The sequence below is a fragment of the Colias croceus genome, chromosome 23 (genome assembly GCF_905220415.1).
Source record: "Colias croceus chromosome 23, ilColCroc2.1".
Taxonomy (NCBI): Eukaryota; Metazoa; Arthropoda; class Insecta; order Lepidoptera; family Pieridae; genus Colias; species Colias croceus.
In genome coordinates, this window is record NC_059559.1 from 429,377 (window position 1) to 447,232 (window position 17,856).

The 17,856-nt window shown below is 35.7% G+C and overlaps 1 protein-coding gene across 1 annotated transcript; it reads right to left on the reverse strand.

The window, feature by feature from the left end:
* Positions 1-1,114: 1,114 nt before the first annotated feature.
* LOC123702103 (endocuticle structural glycoprotein SgAbd-8-like) lies at positions 1,115-17,204 on the reverse strand. The gene is made up of 4 exons (XM_045649745.1): positions 16,963-17,204; positions 5,116-5,209; positions 3,190-3,296; positions 1,115-1,771 (listed from the first exon to the last, which is right to left on the reverse strand). Exons 1-4 carry the CDS (start codon positions 16,987-16,989, stop codon positions 1,679-1,681), a joined length of 321 nt encoding a protein of 106 aa, XP_045505701.1. The 5' UTR covers positions 16,990-17,204; the 3' UTR covers positions 1,115-1,678.
* Between the last annotated feature and the right edge of the window lie 652 nt (positions 17,205-17,856).

Sequence of the window (17,856 nt, forward strand, 5' to 3'; positions counted from 1 at the left end):
ACAGCCTAAGAATATGCTAAGAATTGGAATAGGAATAGTATTACATAGCCTGAGAACTTATCTAATACACCAAGAAAGTCCTCTTCCCATTTCTTATATTGTACAGATTGAACTGTGTTTGCTTCATCGTATGCAAAGAAGTCGTATACCATGCCTGAAGTACCAAAACTAACAGGAAATTTTTGGATTCTTTGGCATATATTATATCCATTTTCTGCCAGTTTTTTAATTTGTAAGGTATTATTATTTAAATTTTCAAACATTGGGTAGTATTTCTGGTAAGTAACATGATGCTGTGGCTGAAGAACTACTGAGAAGTACGGAAGATTCATCTCGCACCTCATGTAATGGCTGTAATTCTGCAGCAATAATATTTTGTTGATGGTAAAAATTCTGACTTTTTGGGTCTTCATTGTGTCTCAAATCAATATATCGTATAATTCCGAAGGTATGGTGCTGGGGGTAAATGATTGACACTGTTATCATAGTGAAATCACTCCTGTAGGTCTACATTTCCTTCGAAATCGACATCTCAACTCAACACTAGACTCTTCAGCTTCCGCCAGAGGTAGCGAGGGAATTTTTTATTGATTGCCAAGTCATGCTCCTGTTAAATATAATAAAAATAGAGAAAAATATATCAAAATGATTCCGTTAAAAATGGAGGGCCTTATTGGCAACGTCCGTTTCATAGGACATGTGAAGAATACCCTAGTATATACTCCAAGTTGTCAACGTCCGTTTTATGGGACATCGTATATAAACTAATATTTGTATACCAAATATTGTAAAATATGTAAAAATTATGTCAAAATACTATACTTACAATTGTATTCTAACTAATAATATAACATTATAAACAAAATAGCCAAAATACTTACAGTTTTTATCAATTTTATCAGAAGAGTCAAGAGATCCGTTTTTTGCAATTTTCAAATGGTCACCATTCGCGACTGTACATGGCTTTGGTAAAAAAACCTGCATGTACGCGAAGGACATAGCTAGTCCCTTCCCAATATACCGATTAGCGAAGCTTAGGTCTGCCATAACAGCGCCAGCATGTGTGTAAATACTATGTCCTTTAAAACGGACGAAATCAATTTAAGGGTTAATACGGTGGTAAAATGGATTATGAATATAATATGAACCGTTTTGGATAAAATTTGGTACAGAAATAACCTGGGAACCTGGGATAGGCTTATCTCGGAAGTCCCACGGGATCGGGAACTAGGTATATGGGTCTTGGTTTACTACGCGGTCGAAGCCCCGGGCGGATTGCGTGTCCGTTACGGACATACATGTAATATCTATCTATACTAATATTATAAAGAGGAAAGGTTTGTATGTATGTTGTATGGTTTTCACGCATAAACTACTGGACCGATTTTGATGAAATTTGGCACAGACAATCTTTAGACCCTGGTAAAGAAAGGCTACCTTTTATTGCGAAATATGTACCACGGGCGAAGCCGGGGCGGACCGCTAGTCATACCATAAAATCGCACCGTTGCGTCGTGAAAGAAAAACAAACAAACATACTTTCGCATTTATAATACAAATTATGTATTACTAAGCATTAAACAAGTTTTGGATCTGTTTCTAGTCTTTATTTTCATAATAATTCATAATAATTTATCTACTCTGACGTTTGAATTGTATATCTAAGTAATTGCCAGCACTAAAAATATCGTGGCTGTGAATCCAGCGATGGAATGTGTTTTCCTATTGGATGGAAACCATACTCGTCCGCTCGGTACAGGACGTGAATGATCTGTGGAGTGAATAAATATCTATTTAATATGTACAGTAAAAGCTCCTTATTCGCGCTTCCTTATTCACGGTTTCTCTATTCGCGGCATATTTACGGAACCTATATTACCCGCGAATAAAGAACTTTTACTGTATATTATAATTAAAAAATAATATAATATAAGTAAGTCAGTATATAAAAACTAAAAAGCAGGAAATTATTGTATAGTCATTTGTCACCAATCCATACTAATATTATACAGCTGAAGAGTTTGTTTGTTTGAACACGCTAATCTCGGGAACTACTGATTCGATTTGAAAAATTATTTCGGTGTTAGATAGCCCATTTATCGAGGAAGGTTATAGGCTATATATCATCACACTGCGACCATCAGGAGTGGAGCCACGGGGGTAAAACCGCGCGGAGCAGCTAGTTCTTGATAAGTGTACAAAATTGTTAAAGGAGTCGGTCACATACAAACAATTTAGGTATCTATAGATGAAGCTAAGCCAAAGGAAAAGTAAATAACGAGATCACATATAAAGGCTAATATTCTAACAGTATTATTACAGATTTAAAAAATAAAGGAAAAATATGTCGTCCATTATGGAAATAATACTTATTGCAATATTTTTTTTATACTTATATGTATAGATATTGTGATTCTTGAGGAAGGTTTTATAATATTATTTATATTATGTTTTGGACAAAGCAGGCAAAGCTGCGAGTGGAAAGCTAGTAAGATAAGAGCGTGTATTGCGAACACAGGTGTCAGAAATGAAACTTCTTTGGCAAGATTCAAAGATAGTTACAAAATTCGTCGCCATACTCCATGAAGTCGTCACTTCATCATGGCAATTATATAGGTACCGTCGTAGGTACCTATTGCCAAATGCCATGATGCGGTCTTGAAAATTTACTCTCAACGCACGTGCACCTAAAGTAGTTTCACTACTAACACACACTACCTACTACACATAGACTATGGACTTATATAATATATTCTGTGAATATATTAATTATACCATCATACAGCGGCATGCGTCATGTTGGTATACTAAGCTCAAAGGAGGTTATAGTTTTGCATACGGTGAGTATGTACGTAAAAATACTTATAAAATTTCAGTCGCATTTTTTTTCAAATTGTGTACATCCATAGATAACAAGCATCCCGCCCAGCCACCAACACGTTAGCTAGGTTTAAGATTATGTTTTCATACATAAAATGCTCATATTAGAGAAGCGGTATATTATGCCGGCTGCGCGAAGTTAGAGAAGAAAACATGGATTTTCAGGAAAAATTAAGCAAAAAATTTTTGACGTAAGTACTTACTTAATTTTGTTGTTTAAGTATTTTTTACGTGATCAGTGTATGCAAAACTACAAGTCGCTTACTATACCGATAGTGGGACACCTGTAGATGTTCCACATCAATATACCTGTCCATCAGGCGCGGTATACTGGTACTGCCCCTCGACGACCAGCGCCGGCGCCCCGGACGCGCCGGGCTGGAGGGACCCTCTCTGCTCGTGGTAGATACCGCCTTCTGTAATTGTGTAATACACGATATTGAGGCTTTCATGAACAGAGCGTATTTTTAAAAGCCCGGCAAAGCAACTGTATTATAAGACGTATGGGCGTCGGTAACATCCGGCCCACTTGCCATACAACCGATATATTAAAAAATGTACTTCAAGAAAGACCAATATAGTACGGTGTAGGTACGGGAATCTCAGGAACTACTGGTCCGATTTAAAAATTTCTATCAGTGTTAGAGAGCCCAGCCAAAAAGTTCGAGCCGGGCGCGTAAAAGAGAACGGTCGGTCGAGTCGTCAGACACAGGTAAATCAAAAATAAGGCGATTGGCCCTCCAAATGACCCGCGGGTGTTTACAATGTGTGCGCGTGTTGAAATCTACCTACTGCAGAGGGCAATCGCCCTGAACAGTATTCCCCGCACAGACTAATAACGAAGGCTGTGCCTGCGACGATCCCCGAATCCCGATTGATTAGATAGTCCATTTATCGAGGAACGCTATGGCTGTATATCATCACGCTAAGACCAACAGGATCGGAACAATGCGGGTGAAACCGTGGGGCACAGCTATTAAATAGCATTAGCAGTTCAAAAGAATATAGACACGTTAAATTACGTATATGTAAATTTTGTACACGTCACATACATGTGTAGTATTAATTTTACTATAACCATCAGAAAACTATTAGATCAATTAACTCAACATCTCATCTTATGCAAGCGCGAAATATTCACAGAACACCACGGGCCACGGCCGCACCTACAAATCTCCGGATTATAATTTCCCAATGAACTTTTTGTGAACATAAAGTCATCGTTTTTTTATGTTTACTAATAATATTATAAAGAGGAAAGATTTTTATTTGCAGCGAATAAAATAAAACCACATACCTACCCATCGGTATTAATAAAAAAAGAGCGTGTGTGCCGTGCACACGTGTCAGAAGTGAAACTTCTTTGTTAAGATTCAAAGATACCAATATCGTCACCTTACTCCATGCTCGTGTTCCTGATGGTATTGCCATGATGCGACCTTGATATTTTACTAAAGAAGTTTCACTTCAAAATCTTCTACCATTAGAATGCCATAATCAGCGAAGCCGAGGTAAGTTACTAGTATTCAATGTGTGATTCAATGTTTTACCTTAGATTACAAATCTTTTATTTTGTAATCTAAGTGTTTTACCATCAAATAGCTGTCACGTGTAAGTAATAAAAATATTAATTGATTTGATGTTAATATAAAAAAATAAGTTGTATTAGCGCGAGCGACCTAAACAAAAATAGAAACCTAACCTTTGTGCAGCATCTATCCAACATCTATCATTTGAAAATACAAAAAAATAGTTTCTGCATTTTAATAACAATTTATTAGTATTGTTTTATTCTTACATCCAATTTATATACAATCGTTATTACTTAACTGAGATAATTAGTTTTATTGAATTAACACCGATGACGTCACAAAATGGCGCTGAATTAATCCTATTCCTAGTTGGAACGCATAAATATTTTTATATTGGTATGGTCCTCTATCTTCAATATCTAGTAGGTATTATAATACTACTTAATTGTAAAATTGCACGGCACAGCTAGGTATTACAATACAATAATTACTCTTTATAGTTAAAAAAAGAAACTAACACAAACTTATGAAATTATTGTAAGTATTGTCACTGAACCTTTATAAGTGTACAAAGTTTGAATTAAATCTGCCATTTAAAGTGGGTCAGTATCGAGTTTAAAGGAGTCGGATGTGTAAAGGAGTGGAAACATACAGGTGAAGCTAATAAAACAGTGAAAAAAACTCAATAATTAAAAATGAATACCAGTTTGGAGAGCCCATCTGTATGAACCATCAGCTGCTGGACCGTCGAAGTCATTGCGTAGAATCTCATCGCCTAGCGTTATGCCGCTAACAATCTGAAATAAGGAAATAATTCACTACATCATCGACAAAGTCGCTTTCTCTGTCCCTATGTCCCTTTGTATGCTTAAATCTTTAAAACTACGCAACGGATTTTGATGCGCTTTTTTTAATAGATAGAGTGATCTAAGAGGAAGGTTTTAGTAGGTATATAATTTATTAGGTTTTAGACAAAGCGGGCGAAGCCGCGGGCGGTATGCTAGTAGTATTTAAAAGAAAGTCGTTTTTAGTTGTGTGCCCGTCCGGTCCCTGGGTATGTAATGCTTTTTTAGTGTGAATAGGGAATCGCTTATCCACATTCTCGCCTGATGTTAAGCTGTAATGTGGTCTAAGATGGTAAGCGCTTCCCTAGATGGTAGCCGTTCTTCTTGAAAGTTTCAAGAAGAACGGTTACGACGAGTAATATGGGGGTTTCAAGTTGAAACCCCCATATTACTCGTCGGGGAACACAGAATCAGGAAGCATGTTCCAGTCCCTCGCGGTTATGAAAAAGAATGTGCAATCGAACCGCTTAGTCCGGGTACATGAGTAAACTAAAACAACGCATTGGAAGCGGGCAATAGGTAATTAAATTGGTTAAAAATTTATCAGCCCATTAAAATAATGACGTTATTTTATTTCTTTGTTATTAAAGACAATGGTCAATAATTGTATAATAAGGCAATATATTTAATTAAGTAATTTAAAGTCTGACTCCTAATCACATTATTAATTCCAAAATTTTATAATAAAGATCTTATATCTTTATATATTTTAATATTTTTTTAAAAGTTTAAACAAACCGCCGAATAATTATTATAATAAATATTAATGAACTATAAAAGTTTGAAGTATTCAAAGTAGATAGTATAATATTCAAGTAGAGAAGAGAATAGAAGCTAGGTACTATAAATCTTTTTTTCAGAATAAACATCACCACATACCTAGTGTAAAACAAAGTCGCTGTCGCTGTCTATGCCCGTCCTTACAAACAAACAAAATTTTTTTATTGTGCACCACATAGAGAAGTAACTACAATTACTTAGTAAGGATACACAATACATTAATTAATAAAAACTAGCTTACCGCCCGCGGCTTCGCCCGCTTTGTCTAAAACCTAATTAAAAAGGTAAGATTAAAAAGGCTAATAAATTATATACTAAAACCTTCCTCTTGAATCACTCTATCTATTAAAAAAACGCATCAAAATCCGTTGCGTAGTTTTAAAGATTTAAGCATACAAGGGGACATAGGGACAGAGAAAGCGACTTTGTTTTATACTAGGTATGTAGTGAAGAGCACAACAGGCCGCAGGCGCGGGCGGTCTTATCGCTCAGACAGCGATCTCTTTCAGGCAACCTGGTGGACAAGGAGACGCAGTGCAAAGTTATATACGCAGGGCAAAGTGCACTTAAAACAGAAAAAAAAAACAAAATAAAAAAGACGTGTGGCACTCGGGGACTGCCGCGGTAAAGCTATTGCATAGCATGCCTTCAAGCCACACCTCCGTGCCCGTCGGAGTGGGGAGCGTGAGGTTTTTCGTTACGGAATTTCTGGATTCGGTCCCCGCGCTCAAGGCCAGCGATAGAAGCTATGCTATGCTATGCTATGCTAGCTTAAAAATATATATAATACTAGCGGTCCGCCCCGGCTTCGCCCGTGGTACATATTTCGCAATAAAAGGTAGCCTATATCCTTTCTCAGGTATCAAAATATCTCCATACCAAATTTCATGCAAATTGGTTCAGTAGTTTAGGCGTGATTGAGTAACAGACAGACAGACAGAGTGAGTTTAAGTAGGTATACAACAAGACAACGCGGGCGAAGCCAGGGGCAAAAGCGAAGGATCTATAAAAGTTTTAAATAATAAAAATAAAGCCAGTATTAATCATAGTCTAATATTATCTGTATAATCTACTAATAATAAACTTTAAAATTTAATTATAACGATTTACACCTTTACCAAAAACTTTTGTGCACGCGAAATTGTCTATTCCTAAAACCGGCTACTCACTTAGCTGCCGCACGCAGGGGCAATCTCGGTTGCACGGCCGCGGCGGTCGTAGCAATTTCAGGCTCTTTAATTGTTATGTATATAGCAAGCAGGGGCAATTTAAACCGGCTACTCACGTGCAGCAGGGGCATTTTAAGAATTGGAACCTTAATTGGCTCCTTAAATGTGATTTGTATACAGGGTTGCCACCTTTTTTTTGCAATTAAAGTACATTAAAATAAAATAAATAAAATAAAAATAAAAAACACTTTATTGCACACACAATACAAAACAAAATCAAACAAAAATAATACACAAACAATGAAGCGGTACAAATAGGCGGCCTTATCGCTAAGAAGCGATATCTTCCAGGCAACCTTAGGATATAGGAAAAGTATGAAGAAAAATGAATAATTGGATAGTAGAAGGAGCATAGCGAGGCATTATAGAAGGTGCAAATAAAAGTAGGAAATAGATAAATAAATACAAATATTAATACATATTATATACATAGCAAATAAAGAAAAATAAAGAATAACAGGATGAAAGTAAGTAGTTAAGATAAATAAGAACGGATGAAACATTTAAACGTTAGTTGTGAAGATAATGCTGTTTGACCAAATACTTGAAAGAGCTGATAGATTGAGCTTTCCTGATGTTTAATGGGAGCGAGTTCCACAACCTTACAGCTTGCACGGTGAAGGAAGCATCGTAAAAACGGGTTTTGTGAGCGGGCATGCGAAGCGTAAGGTTGTCCAAGGAGCGTAGATCGAGTTCATGGGAGGAACCCAAGAACACGAATCTATTTTTAAGATAGGATGGGGATCTAGGGTCAAAAAGGATATTGTACAGGAGGGAAAGGATGTGAGTATTCCGGCGAAGTCGGATCGGCAGCCAATTGAGTTTCGAGCGATATTCTGAGATATGATCATATTTGCGCAAGCCAAAGATGAATCTGATAGCAAAATTTTGAAGTCGTTCTAATTTGTTAAGTAGCTCCTCATTAAGGTCTGGAAAGCATGCATCACCATAATCAAGGATAGAAAGCAACAAAGACTGCGCCAGAACAGTTTTCGTAGGTACAGGTAAAAAGTTGCGCAATCGACGTAAAGATGACGTAACACCAAAAACCTTACGGCTTACTTGTTTTATGTGTTCGGTCCAGGATAGGGTTTGATCGAAATGAATACCAAGGTTTTTAACCGATGTACTATATGGAACTGGGACTCCATCGATCGAAATACGAGCTAAATCCGGAAAAGAAATCTTAGAAAGGAAATAAGAACTGCCTAAAATAATAACTTGAGTCTTTCCAGGATTTAATTTGAGACCATAAGCTTGAGTCCAGTCGACAATGGATTGAAGGTCAGTGTTGATGCGAGTAATCGCTTCTTCAAGATTTTCCATTGACGAATGGGTGTAAATTTGTAGATCGTCTGCGTACAGATGGTAGAGAGAGGAAAGTTTAGAAGAAATAGAATTAATGAAAATACTAAAAAGGAGGGTTGACAACACGCCGCCTTGAGGGACGCCAGCAGAAACATCACACCATGTGGAATAGGATTCATCCACCCGGACGCGCTGCCGACGACCCTGCAAGTAACTACGAAACCAACCAACCACCGCAGGAGATACGTTAAGAGAACTAAGCAGAGCTAACAGGATATCAAAGTCAACGGTGTTAAAGGCATTGGAGAAATCGAGGAGAGCAAGGATAGTTAGCTGCTTATTGTCCATTGCCAAACGAATATCCTCTGTAACTTTGACAAGAGCAGTGACCGTGCTATGGCCCGTGCGAAAACCAGATTGTAAAGGATCTAGAAGGGAATTAAAGTTAAGAAAGGAGCACAGCTGTTGTTGCACTAGCCTTTCAAGAACTTTAGATAGGAATGGTAGAATGGAAATAGGGCGATAATCGGAGAAATTGGATGGATTATTTTTTTTAGGGAGTGGAATGATGAACGCATCTTTCCAGATCTGGGGAAAAGAACTCGAAGATAGGGAGAAATTAAGGATGTGTGTAAGGATGGGAAGGATAATATCAAGAATGGGCAGAATCATAGCACGGCCTATACCATCACAGCCGAGAGCATTCGAAGCAATGGCCAATGTATTCTTCTTAACGTCACTGGCAGTGAAAGGTACAAGAATGAACGGAGGAGAGTCAGGAGTTTGCATGATAGAAAGAAGTGAAATGGTATCAGTTTTAGTGTTACAGTCCAGAGTAGACTTTGACGAGGAGAAATGTTTGTTAATAAGATCTAAATTAATATATACAGGAAAAGAGATATTCTGAGATTTACCAACTCCAAGTGTTTTTAAAAACTTCCAAGTGTCTGCAGTGTTGCCGCTCTCAACGGATTTGTGAATGTGGCGTCGTTGTGCATCTCTACACATCGTATTACAGCGATTGCGAATTGCTTTATATTTTTCACGATTGGAGTCCGAGTTATTCAGTTTAAATTTGGCTTTCGCCAGATTTTTTTTGTGAACAATGGATCTAAGTTCATCTGTCAACCAAGGAGCTGGAACATGCTTCATTTTAACCGCTTTAATTGGCGCATGAGTATCGTACAGTTTAGTAAGTAGTAAATTAAAGGCTGCAACTTTGGAGTCTATACAATTGGCAGATGAGACAGGTGACCAATCGATTTTTTGAGCATCATCACACAGACGCTCAACGTCCATTCCACGGAAACTGCGCTGTAACAATACTTTGTGCTTTCTTTTGGGAGGACGAACACGGTAGGAAAGGAAGACAAGGTCGTGGTAAGAAAAGGCATCGGCAGTGCACTGACCGTGCTTAGAGACAAGATTAGGGGAGGAAACAATAATCAAATCTAGGAGAGAAGGACAACAGCCAGGAGAGAAGTGAGTAGGATTGAGGGGAAGGATATTGAGGTTACAGGAGGATACGATTGTTGAAAGCTTGTATTAAATAAATAAATAAATAAATAAATAACTTTATTGTCATAAAAAATAGGTACAGCTTATAAATGAATCCATAGGCTCCTGAATTAGTTAAATACTGTGTCTCAGGAGCCAGTGGCTTCTCCCATTAATTTCGAAACAGTATAGATACCTACGTTATACAAAAGAAAATTTTAAAAATAACAAATAAAGGTAAGTGGAAAGCGCTTAAATGCTTGTGTGTGTATATGTGTGAGCGTGTGTGTGTGTGTGTGTGTGTGTGTGTGTGTGTGTGAGCGTGTGTGTGTGTGTGCGTGTGTGTGTGTGTGTGTGTGTGTGTTTTCATGTAAGTTTTGCTTTTATGTGGGGATATGTGAAAAAGAAAAAAAAATGTGTAGTATATCTATATATTTATAATTTTTTTTTTTTTTTATCCTTTCTTATAGCACGCTTTAAATTATAGATCCCTTAGCACGGTTTCAATTTCGTCGTAATCAAACTTCTCTAGCCACGTAAGTATACATCTTTTTATTTTATGATTATTCAATTGTTTAGCTTTAATTTCCTTATTAACTTTATTGTACAGTAGAGGTGCAACTACTTTGTAGTGTTTCTGTGCGAATTTTGATTTTGTTATAGGAAACGGACACCGATCGACACGTTTGTTACTTTTGGGTAAGTATGTATATGTGTGAGCGTGTGTGTGTGTGTGTGTGTGTGTGTGTGTGTGTGTGTGTGCGTGTGTGTGTGTGTGTGCGTGTGTGTGTGTGTGTGTGTGTGTGTTTTCATGTAAGTTTTGCTTTTATGTGGGGATATGTGAAAAAGAAAAAAAAATGTGTAGTATATCTATATATTTATAATTTTTTTTTTTTTATCCTTTCTTATAGCACGCTTTAAATTATAGATCCCTTAGCACGGTTTCAATTTCGTCGTAATCAAACTTCTCTAGCCACGTAAGTATACATCTTTTTATTTTATGATTATTCAATTGTTTAGCTTTAATTTCCTTATTAACTTTATTGTACAGTAGAGGTGCAACTACTTTGTAGTGTTTCTGTGCGAATTTTGATTTTGTTATAGGAAACGGACACCGATCGACACGTTTGTTACTTTTGGGTAAGTATGGAACATCATTTTTATGGTAGCGACGTAAGATTTCAAAAATGAACAGTTTTCTTATACTAAGAACATTGGCTTTTTTATATACATCGGTTGTTGGGTGACTACATGGAAGTTTTAGACAAACTTTAAGTAATGCTCTCTGTGCACGCTCTGCTGCTATTAGGAGGGATTTGGATGCATTACCCCAAGCACAAATGCAATATGAGCACAAATGCAATATATTAAAGTACATTGGTTATTAAAGGTAAGAAAAAAAAAGTACATAGATTCAAAATAAAGTACAATTTATTTTTCTTTATTTTTGAAAAAATATTTTTTATTGCTTTTTTGCAGTTTGTATCAAATTACTATCTTCACTAAAAACATTTATGCACATGCACAGCATTTTTACAATCTAAATTTAATTTAAAGTAAATAATTAATTCATTTTTTATCAAATTTAGAGACGCTTTGTTTGTAGAAATTGTTAAAAACGAGTGGTTAAGTGATGTGGCGCTGTCGAGTGGCGAAATCCATTCAACACCAATCGAAAAATTTCGTTTAACGAAAAAGCACTTTCTCTTCATACGAAATAAAGTATTTTCGTATACTTTATTGTTCTCATAAAGTATAGAGTACAATTACCTGAAATAACGTACAATACTTTATTATAAAGTACGGGTGGCAACCCTATTTGTATAGGCCAGCAGGGGCAATTTAGAGAACAACTGCAATTGCTCCGACCGCCGACCAACCGGGATTGTTCCAATATTGCCTCAGCGGCAGGAAAGTGAGTAGCTGGCATAAGGGTGCAAATCCAATATTGCCCCTGCTGAAGGTATGTGAGTAGCCCGCTTAAGAGATAGGTATTATATTGTGGTATTATTTTGTGTCTTTTTTTCGCTTGACATTTGTCAATACCAATAGGTACTAAGTAGGTATAATATTAAACAAGTGTGATAATTTAATGCGACAAGCTTCGCCATTGTTAATAAAAAGACATTGATTTATTCTTAGAAATAAAGCTGTGGGTACACTTGATTTATTTTTACATGTAATCGACAGAAGAAGCAACAAAAGCAAGTCAATACATTTTTTTTTGTTTCGAAAAATATTTTAGATAAATTATTCCCCTGTGATAGTCATTATCAAAAAAGGCTCATCATCATCACGCTAATACCAGAGTTCTCTGTAAAACCGCGGGGCATTGCTAGTACCTGTAACTGTATGTGTATATCTATACTAATATTATAAAGCTGAAGAGTTTGTTTGTTTGTTTGAACGCGCTTATCTCAGGAACTACTGGAACGATTTGAAAAATTATTTCGGTGTTAGATAGCCCATTTATCGAGGAAGGTTTTTGGCTATATATCATCACGCTAAAACCAACAAGAGCGGAGCAATGCGGGTGAAACCGCGGGGCACAGCTAGTAAATTATAAACTTTTATTTAATCGCGTCTAAGCCTTTAGTCGCGTCATCTGGCATCCAAATATTGTAAGAAAACAAATCAATGTTAAAATTATGAAATTATGTTAAACCAACGTTCGATCGGGCCAGAGGTTAGATCTGCCACATAAACAATACAATAATGTCCGTGCCTTTGTTAGTATACTGTTTTTATATTATAATCAATTTATGTGTCGTTTTTCTTGTTTTTTCTTCACGTTTAATTTTATGAAAAACTATGCGTGAATTTATCATTGTAATATCATGGTTACATATATTATCTCTGGTATTAGGTACTTAGTCTTTGTCAAATATTAACATTTTAACAACATTCTTAATTCGTAGTGTTGTATCTATAAAATAATTAATTAATGTTCTGTCTTCAAGTTTTTTTTATGAAAATTAGAAAGAAACAAAACGAGTATTGATTCAATTCTTCCTAAATACCTAGGTATGTTATTATCTATCAGTTTGAATAAATACATAATAGGAAATAATATGTATTCTGAACGTTTGGTTCTGTTTAATCTATACTAATATTATAAAGTTGAAGAGTTTGTTTTGAATTTGAAAAATTATTTCGGTGTTAGATCGCCAATTTATCGAGGAAGGCTTATAGGCTATACATATCATCACGCTAAGACCAACAGATGCAGAGCAATGCGGGTGAAACCGCGGAGCGCAGCTAGTTTAAGATATCACTACAGGTTACGAACTTACGACTTCGTTTGCTTTAAAAGTTTAAACTAATAATGCATGTTTCCTGCGTCTGTCTACTGTCTGTATATATGCTTGAACTTTAAAACTACACAACGGGTTTAGATGCATTTTTAATAGATAATGCTATTCAAGAGGAAGGTATCAGTAAGTATACAATTTATTAGGTTTTAGACAAAGCAGGCGATTCGAACGAAACAATTATACTTACACATAATATTATAATATGATTATGATGAACACTTGCTTCACTACATAGTATAAAACAAAGTCGCTTTCTCTGTCCCTGTGTTAGCCCTTCTGGCTAACATTGAGAAACACCTTACAAAAAAAAAAATACTGTCCCTATGTCCCTTTGTATGCTTAAATCTTTAAAACTACGCAACGGATTTTGATGCGGTTTTTTTTAATAGATAGAGTGATTCAAGAGGAAGGTTTTAGTATATAATTTATTAGGACGTTTTAGACAAAGCGGGCGAAGTCGCGGGCGGTAAGCTATTTTGACATATACCTAGGTACATTTAAACACATAATATTATATGATTATGATAAACACTTGCTTAATAAATAAATTCATCTTAAAACAGGAAATCAATTGCGTATTGTAGAAGCCTAAGTATGAAAAACATTATTGATTTATTAATTATCAAAGTTTTCCGATTGCCTTTACAATATTACTAGCTGTGCTAGTTGCTACTCATATTTGAATAGCGAAAGTAGTAAAAAATAAAAATTCTTTCGGTGTTATATAACTATATTACGATTTTATAAATAAATAAAGAAAGAAAGAAAGAAACATTTATTTGTAAGACGGAAAAAAATGCAATAAAACATGACTTGGCAAATAAAAACAATATCGCGGCTAAACTCCCGTACCGATTTGGAATTAGAAAAAATCATGAAAAAATCCATATTTTGAAAGTGGATTTGTCGTGCGCGCTGTAAGTACTAATATAAACTAGCTGAGCCCCGCGGTTTTACTAGAATTGCTCCTCAACGAACCCAAAAAATCACGCAAGTGCGAGTCTGTTTATACTTTTTCAAAATTTTTACTTTATCTGTGCTGTAGTAACTCAGTCCCCGGAACCACAGACACAATAGAAAATCTATTGTGTCTGGGACCGATCGGGCCGCTTGGGGCTCAATGGGATAACACGCTGCTTTGTACCAAATTTCAACGGTATGTTTTGCTTCCCATGACAATGTCGAAGCAGCATAAACGACTGTATCTTTTGATTGCGTTGGCTTATAAGTGTAATTTTTTGCACAGCTTCAAGGGACGGTAGATCTAGTTAGTAATAAATAAAAAATTTAACTCGTAACTCCACGCGCTCTGTAGAAAAATGGGCTTGCCGGACAGACAGACAACGAAGTGTACCTAATAGGACTCCGTTTTCCCTTTTGTGGTTCGACATCCTAAAAACGAACTTTTCAGCTTTATATTGTTAGATTGTTGTAGCCAGAAATAGTCATGAGGCTAAAATGAGTAACGGATATTGGTACATATAGGCGGCTTTTTTACACAGTGAAACGAGGGTAGGAAACCTTTCACCATGCGGGTGAAGCCGCGGGCTGTACTTGTGATACTTTTATTATTATACAAGAAACGTTTTTTGTATCTTACATAGTTTAGTTTAGAATGATTGCGTAAATTCCGACTTTTGTAAGTGTTAAGTGCCACTTGCTTATTGATGTGAAGTGCGTTAAAATTATAAGTACCTACATGCTACAGAGTTGCAAAATTTATATAGAACGATGTTGCCAGTGTCAGGGCTGTTACAACTAAATCACATATAAAATATTTTTATATTATCTATACTAATATTATAAAGCTGAAGAGTTTATTAATTACTAGTGGTCCGCCCCGGCTTCGCCCGTGGTGCATATTTCGCAATAAAAGGTAGCCTATGTCCTTTCTCGGGTATCAAAATATCTCCATACCAAATTTCATGCAAATTGGTTCAGTAGTTTAGTCGTGATTGAGTAACAGATAGACAGACAGACAGAGTTACTTTCGCATTTATAATATTAGTATGGATTTGTTTAAACGCGTTAATATCGGAAACTACTGGTCCGATTTGAAAAATTATTTCGGTGTTAGATAGCCCATTTATCGTGGAAGGTTATAGGCTATATTATATCACCACGTTCGACCAACAGGAGTGGAGCCACGGCCACGGGGGTGAAACCGCGCGGAGCAGCTAGTACCTAGTTTATATAATAAGGACTGCAGAATGCCAATATTTTTTAAAATACATAAATCGTAAAAATATATTACTTACAACAATAAAAAACTAGTTAGCCTTTTATCTATGCTTTTATTGTTCGAAACATAGCGATGTTAAAATTTTATTGCCAAAAATTTATTGGTTTTATATTCGTAGTTTGCGATGAATTGAGACAAATTGAAAGTACTCATTCTATTCAATTAACACCTAAAATTTTAGCATAGTTATTAATAAAATTGTAGAAACAAGGGTTCAGTTTGTTAGATTTTTATGTAAATCATTTTTTATAGCTTTCCGCCCGCCTCTTCACTCGCGTTGACTACAAAAATGTTTACTTCGTGGATTTTCTAAGAGACAGGAAGGACCTCTGAAAGTGTATGCTACATTCTATTCAAATAAAATTTAATCTGAACCTAATGTTGGTCTATCATCATATTATGTACAACTAGCTTTCCGCCCGCGGCTTCGCCCGCGTTTTAAAAGGAAAACCCGCATAATTCCCGTTTCCGTGGGATTTCCGGGATAAAACCTTTCCCATGTATTAATCCAAGTTACCCTCTATATGTGTGCTAAATTTCATTGTAATCGGTTCAGTATTATTTGCGTGAAAGAGTAACAAACACACACACACACACACAAACCTTCGCATTTATAAAATTTGTAAAATTCTGCCCTGGCTTTACGTGATTTACGCGCAAAAATAAAACCGGCAAAGTGCGAGTCGTACTCGCGGACCGAGGGAATTTTTTATTATGTTGTAACTCTAAATTACACTTGTAGCTGTGCTTGTAGCAATTTTTCCTTTGACTTTGATGACGTTGCTTTTTACTGAATTTCAAGCACAGATATATAAACATTAGGTACTTGAAGAGACTTGAAGATTACAAGACGGGAAGTAGGTAGGTCACAGAGGTAGGAACATTTTGTTTCGCTTGTGCTCCCTTGTTAATGTCAAAATAATTAATAAATAAATAGGATAATTAAATACAATTACATAATATATTCATTCAGTACCTACTTTTACATAATATAATTCAAGTACAACTTGATCTTTTGAATAAATTCAGGATACCTACAACTTTAAATTACTTGTCTCAAAATAATTCATAGTTTCTCTGATAGGTAATTCTTTTACATTTAAAATATACTAGCGGTCCGCCCCGGCTTCGCCCGTGGTACATATTTCGTAATAAAAAGTAGCTGTTGTAGCTGTTCTTTCTCAGGGTCTAAAGATTGTCTGTGCCAAATTTCATCAAAATCGGTCCAGTAGTTTATGCGCCTATTCTTTACAATAAAAAAAAACAAACAAAGTTTTCCTCTTTATAATATTAGTGTAGCTAGATTTTTATTAAACTTTATTTAAAATAACTTACCACAAGTAATCCAATAATAATCTTCATGTTTAATTTAACACAACCTTATCCACTAAACCTCCTTGGTAATATTTTTTATTTAATCTGTAACGCAATTTCGAATGTTTACTTTTCGCGCGCAAACACTCGATTTACATTTTAAAAATCAATTAACGCGGCTTCTGACAGCTACTTATTTTTTTTTCTCAATATGAACATTGGCACAAACGCGGAAGGCCGTAAAATTTTGATGCGTTCGTAAGTACGGCTATGAATTAACTATTACTGATACTGTATGACGGTGACTTATGACCTTTTCCCCGCTACTTATTTTGTAATTTATTAGTGAATGCCCATGCAAGTTGATAGCAAAGTTTCTAAATTATCGTGTTTTTGTCAATTATTATATAATGAATTAAATGCAATGTTACCTACATTCATTTTTAGTAACGAGAATTAAGATTGCATGAGCTTGCGCAAACACCATTTCAATGTTAAATATTAAGATTAAGTCCCTTATAGACGCGCATTGAATGAATGAATGAATGAAAATGCTTTATTTGCACCAAAACAAGGAAACAATACGAAAAAATACATACAAACTAACACGTACAAAATGGAAACGCGGTGTGAATGGAAGTAAGTTTAAAAAAATATCTAGTATTTATTCATTCGTTTTAGTTGCAGAATATATTATTTATTTATTTAATCTTTGATTTTTTATCTGTACCAAACGAAACTTAAGTTTCAGTTTATTCACTTTACTTCTCGGTGCAGCGAACAGCGAGCAGCGAGCATCGAGCAGCGAGATAACGAAGATTGAATTAAACGAATCTATAAAACTCTATAATTAAACGAATCTATAATACTCTATAATAATTAAACGAACCTAGTTACTCTTTTAAATCTTGTTCT

What these genes read in the sequence shown, in the direction of transcription:
- LOC123702103 (XM_045649745.1), bottom strand. Translation starts at nt 16,989, where the DNA reads ATGAAGATTATTATTGGATTACTTGTG. An exon ending in CAGATGGGCTCTCCAAACTG is followed by an intron (nt 3,297 to 5,115) that starts GTATTCATTTTT and finishes ACACAATTACAG; the next exon opens with AAGGCGGTATCTACCACGAG. An exon ending in ATACCGCGCCTGATGGACAG is followed by an intron (nt 1,772 to 3,189) that starts GTATATTGATGT and finishes TTCACTCCACAG; the next exon opens with ATCATTCACGTCCTGTACCG.